The 6,000-nt window shown below is 52.0% G+C and overlaps 1 protein-coding gene across 1 annotated transcript in view; it reads left to right on the plus strand.

Moving 5' to 3' along the window:
- The window catches only part of LOC146209418 (uncharacterized), a 56,707-nt gene extending 51,104 nt beyond the window's left edge, over positions 1 to 5,603 (plus strand). The window contains exons 4-5 of the mRNA XM_084580301.1: positions 4,795 to 5,003; positions 5,497 to 5,603. Of these exons, the coding sequence (XP_084436427.1) occupies positions 4,795 to 5,003; positions 5,497 to 5,603 (316 nt within the window). The remainder of the gene's footprint in view (positions 1 to 4,794; positions 5,004 to 5,496) is intronic.
- Positions 5,604 to 6,000: the final 397 nt, after the last annotated feature.

Consider the following 6,000-nt stretch of genomic DNA (forward strand, 5'->3'; position numbering starts at 1 on the left):
CGAGGAGTTCCATACAGATCTCTACAGTAGCCAAAGTAGTCAGGATCATAATGAGATTGGCGGTAGGGAAAAACAGTCAGACGTTCCACCAGTGACGAAGGACGAGGTCAAGAAAGCATTGGGAACTATGAAAAGGGGTAAATCAGCTGGAGAGGATCAGATAACTACGGATTTGCTGAAGGACGGGGGGATATCGTGTTAGAAAAACTGGCCACCTTGTATACGCAGTGCCTGGTGTCATGGACTGTACCGGTTACCATGGAAGAATGCAAACAATATCCTCATTCATAAGAAAGGGGACTCTAAGGACCTTAAGAATTACAGACCAGTCAGCTTACTGTCTGTTACGTATAAGGTATTTACTAAGGTAATTGCTAATAGAATCAGGACAACCTTAGACTTCAATCAAGCAAAGGATCAACCAGGGTTTCGGAAACGGTACTCTACTATCGATCATATCCATACCATCAATCAGGTGATAGAAAAATGCTCGGAATATAACTAGCCATTATACATAGCATTCATTGATTACGAAAAAGCATTTGACTCAGTTGAAACCTCGGTGGTGATGCAGGCATTGCGAAATCAGGGGGTAGACGAGCCATACGTGAAAGTGCTGGGAGATATATACAGTGCCTGCACAGCAACCATAGTTCTGCATAAAGAAAGTAACAAATTCCCGTAAAGAAAGGTGTTAGGCAAGGAGACACAATCTCCCCAGTACTATTCACAGCTTGCTTAGAGGAAGCGTTCAGAGGCATGGAATGGGAGCAGTTAGGGATAAGGGTAGATGGAGAATACCTCAGTAATCTGCGATTTGCTGATGACATTGCCTTGCTATGCAACTCGGGAGATGAACTGCTAATAAGGATTGATGACCTAGACAGGAAAAGTAGAAAGGTAGGCTGGAAAATCAGTATGCAGAAGACTAAGGTAATGTTCAACAGCCTCGGGAAGGAACAGCAGTTTACATTAGGTAGCGAAATGCTGGAAGTAGTAGGCGAATATGTCTACTTAGGACAGGTAGTAACCGCAGATCCGGACCATGAAAAGGAAATAACAAGAAGAATAAGATTGGGATGGAGCGCATTTGGCAAGCACTCGCAGATTATGACTAGCCGCTTACCGGTGTCGCTAAAGAGGAAAGTATATAGTAGTTGCATCCTACCTGTACTCACCTATGGCGCTGAACCGTGGAGGCTAACCAAGAGAGTTCTACTTAAGTTGAGGACAACCCAGAGGGCTATGGAATGAAAATTGGTAGGGGTAACATTAAGAGATAGGAAGCGTGCAGAGTGAGTCAGAGAAATAACTCAAGTTACCGACATTCTAGTGGAAATTAAGAAGAAAAAATGGACATGGGCAGGACATGTATTGCGAAGAGAGGATAACCGATGGTCGCTTAGGGTAACAAACTGGACTCCAGGGGAAGGAAAGCGTAGCAGGGGGCGGCAGAAAGTTAGGTGGGCGGATGAGATTAAGAAGTTCGCAGGGGTCAAGTGGATGCAGCTAGCACAGAACCGGGTTAAGTGGAGACATATGGGAGAGGCCTTCGCCCTGCAGTGGGTATAGTCAGGCTGATGATGATGTCTCTCCTAGCGTAGCTGGTGCGCTGCACTCTGTGTGGGTATTCCCCAATGCCCTAAATGATCACAGGCTGCTTATCACGCGCTTGTGTGCGGCTAATATTTCTCCACGAGAAAAGGGTTGCTGGAAATTAAACACGCGACTTCTGGATGACGAGCGTGTCCAGCAAAAAGTCGTCGAAGTTATAAAGCGTTACGTCTCCCCTAACATGAACGCAGAAATCTGGAATAATATGAAAACTTCCATCAAGATTTACCTCCAAGAGTGGGGGAAGAAGACGGCGCGAAAAGAGAGAGAAGAAATCCGAATAGTCTCGGATGCCATCATCGCGCTATCCGCCCCATTTTCTCAGGGACCAATCATCCCCGCGGCTCTGGCCACCCTGCGTAAGGAGTTCCGTCGTCTTCTAAATCGGCGCTGGGAAAGACTTCGAGCAACAGCACGCGCTGAACGATGGGAAACCGACGCATGGTGTTCGCTTCATCTGCTACGCCGTCGCCTTGCCACGAAGAACGAAACCCTCTCTGCAGTCGAAGATCCACTCACCGGCCATATTGTTACGAACCTTGAGCAGGTTTTCAGTTTAGTACGCGATTTCTACATCGAACTTAGTGCTGCTGAGCCCTGCACCCGCACATCGTTCCAGCTGAAGGCCGGAACTGACGCACCTAACCTGGATGACACATGACTGTCGTCTGAAGAGCTACACACAGCCCTAAAACAGATGAAGCCAAATAGAAGCCCGGGTATGGATGGACTCCCGCCAAATTTTACATAAAGTTTTGGCCGTCGCTAAAGACCGCTTTCACCAACTTAGCAAACGACGCCCTAGAGCGAGGGGCACTAACTCCAAGTATAAAAGAAGGCCTCATCACACTCCTGTGCAAAGACACCTCCAGGAGCAGCGACCTTAAAGCTTGGAGGCCAATAATCCTTCTAAATACGGACTACAAGGCAATTGCCAAATGTCTCTCCTTATGCCTGACGCCTGCTCTATCGTCAATAGTAGGCCCGCACCAGGCTTGTTGTGTCCCAGGCCGCTCGGTAGAACTCCAAGGCATGGCTCTGAGAGACCTCTTGACATGGATGGAATCGCGCAGCCTCAATGGCGTTCTTTGCTCCCTGGACCAAGAGAAGACATTCGACCGCCTGAGTCACGAGTACCTGTTTAGGACACTTGAGCTCTCGCGCATTCTCGTACAATACATAAGTGTGTGCAATGAGCTTTATGCAGCACCACAAGCAGCAGTCATTGTACAGGGGCGCATCTCAATGCCATTCTCCGTGGAAAGGGGTGTCCGACAAGGTTGCCCCCTCTCCCCGTGCTCTATGTCATAGCAACTGAACCCCTCCTGCAAAAGATTGTTAGAGATGGCGGCATCCGCAAAACACCATTGCCAGCGGGCCCTCCCTGCACTGCAGTGTTCGCCTACGCGGATGACGTTTCTGGGGTTGTGACAGACACAACATCAGTGGAGAGACTACTTGAATTACTACGGAGTACTGCCAAGCGAGTGGGACTCGCCTCAATCACAAGAAGTCCACTGTTACGGCCTTGAACACAACCCCCTCCCCTACCGCTATTCAATCGATCTCTGTTACTCGCGAGACACGAATCCTCGGATATTTCTTCGATTCGGCTGGGCCGGCGCCTAGAAATTGTAATAGGGCTGAAGAGCAACTAAGCATCAAAACCCACAATCTTGGTGCTCTAAAATGTCCCCTGACTGCGCAAGCTACCCATCATCAAGACAATGCTGATTTCTACCCTCAGCTTTGTGGCCAGCATTCTTGACATCCCCCAGACAAGAAAAAACTGCTCCAGAAACATATATACCGCTTTTTGTGGCAGGGAGCCCCCGATATGGTAAAGCGAGCCATTGTCTGCCTGCTCAGATTCAAAGGTGTCCTGGGGCCGCCCGATCTGGATATTCTCGAAAGGGCTCTGAACATCAAATGGACATTCAGAGCCGTTGAATGCGACATGCCGCTAACAAAAACGTACTATCTATCGACAGATAGTACTATCTGTACTATCTGTACGACTTCGTAGTATCTGTCGACACGGCTGCGAACATTCACTGAGAAGGCCCTACACCACAACACCCCGCATGCAGGGTCACCCCTATCATTTTATCGACCCGCAGCCACAGACTTAGAGTACCTGAAAGAAAACTCATCTGACGTTGACCCACGAACCATGCACCTGAAAGATATTATCAATATGATCACCCCTCTGCTCCCTGCCCGCCTATCAAGCTACATGCTATGTGCAGAAAGACCCTGTTGGCAGTACATAAAGTACATAACCGCCCACTTCCTCGATACACGCCGAGCCTCCCTGATGTAGAGGTTCGCAAGAGGCATCTTACCAATCAGAAGGCGTGCTTTCGTCCCTGCGACGTCAGGAATGATTGACCGGTGTCCCTTCTGCTTGGCCCGAGCGACAGTGGAGCACATCTTTCTTGACTGCCTAATTCCCGCAGCACTCCTAGAGTGTCTGAGAGATATGCTCGGCCTCCCCGGGATCCCATACCCCACCGTGCGCTACTTCAACGCGCTTCCAAAGGAAGGGCGCAAGCAGTTTGTCATGACACTGGCAGAGGTCAACTATCAGGTGTGGTTGGCCCAGTTTGTCTTGACACTGGCAGAGGTCAACTATCAGGTGTGGTTGGCCCGCTGCAAAGCGGCCTACTCGAACAAGACTCCGAGCCTCCATGAAGTCAAGACCAAAATCAGAAAAGAACTATGGTTCCACGTAGAGAGAGAGGGAGACGCCACTTAGGGAGAAATAAGTTTTTTGAAGAATGGGGACACCCCATGGTGATCTTCAAAGAAGAAAACGGAAAGCTCGAAGTGAGATATTAGAAGACTTGCTCGCGTCAGGCTTCGACCCACCGGGGTGGTGCGGACTTGGTGCATATGCACTGCGACCCCGCCCCGGTGGGAACAGGCCGGATTGCATGAGCCCCCTGGCTGGGAAAAGCCCGCTCCCCGAAACAAACAACCCCCCAAGCCTTATGGTGCGCGAGGCCTTGCCTGGGTTAGCCGTAGGATGATGATGGTCGCAGGTTGAGGTCTGTACCCTCACAGGAGGATTGCACCTAGTGCATCCTTCTTTCCATCTGACAAGGCAAGATCGATTATGTAGTATCTTGCAGTCATCCATCGTAGGCTGTCGTTTGCTGATGACGCTGCTGCGCACAGAATCGTTCCTGCACTCCACCCGGAGAATCCGCCTGTCCGGTGCCGCGTTACTGTCGCCGCTGCCCGGGCCCTGGATCGAGTCATGGAACAACCTACCCCGGCATTGCGCCCGTCCAAGGCGCAGTGCTTGACATTCACGGTGCCGGAACCTGTTTCGGGGGACAGCCTCATCGACACTGTCGAGGAGGTTGTCGGAGTAGGGGGCTGCAGTACCTGCTGCAGCTTGGAGTTCTTCGTTTCCTGGCCGCCGTGTCCTCCAAGGCGCAAGCGACCAAAATGGTGGCGAGAGGTGTCCTGCGTTTCGCCGTTAAAGAAGTGCCGCTGAAATAGTTGGGAGGTCCGGTGGTTTATGTTACGGTTACTGTCTTCCCCCGTGCATCAGTGACGAGGCTTTCGCTGCGGCGCTTTCCCCGTACGGAAAAATCTGATCCGTCCAGAGGTAGCGGTCCAAGCTGCAAATGATGCGGTCACCGTCAAATTCCTAATGGTAACTGGGATCCGCGTGATGGTGGAGTATCGAGGAATTAAACGCGTGTGTTCCAGGTGCTGTATTAAGGGCCACATTGGCGCTGCTTGTCCGGTGCTGCGCTGCGGTCGTTGCAGCGCTTACGGCCATGATAGTGCGAGTTGGTCGTTCCGCGTGCAAGCGCTGTGGTAGCGGACATCCAACGATGGATTGTGTTCTACCGTGCTCTTGTGCAGCGGCTGCCAAGTCGTCCTCGGAGCATGACGTGCAACCCAAAAAGGCCGCGAAGCTGGAGCTGTCCGGCGACACCCTGACGAAGAGAGGGACGACGACGACGCCTTGACGACCATGTCTGAGGCCCTCTCGGACGGGGCAGCCATGGAGTCCTCACCCGATAGCGAGCCTGCGACGCGGGTGATAACCTCTCATAGTGACTCAGAGACTTCCCCCTGACGCACCCGGCTCTGAGCCCTAGCACTAGAGTCGCAACCCGTGGCGGGCCAGCACACGCACGGTGACAAGCTGCAGACGACACCCGCTCCACAACTGAGGTCGGCAAATCTGGAGGCTCTGCTGAACGACCCGCACCTCCTGCACTCGGCGGCGTCCGCCCCCGTCCTCCCGAGTAAGAAGGTCGCCCTGTCTGGCGTTACGGTGGCAAGACGCTCTGGCTCCGCGTGGCCGCAACGCCTGAGTGCGGGCCACGCTATGAAAGCGCCTTTGGCGGACGACGGCAAGCG

The sequence above is a fragment of the Amblyomma maculatum genome, chromosome 1 (genome assembly GCF_055883805.1).
Source record: "Amblyomma maculatum isolate TAMU_Amacu chromosome 1, ASM5588380v1, whole genome shotgun sequence".
Lineage (NCBI taxonomy): Eukaryota > Metazoa > Arthropoda > Arachnida > Ixodida > Ixodidae > Amblyomma > Amblyomma maculatum.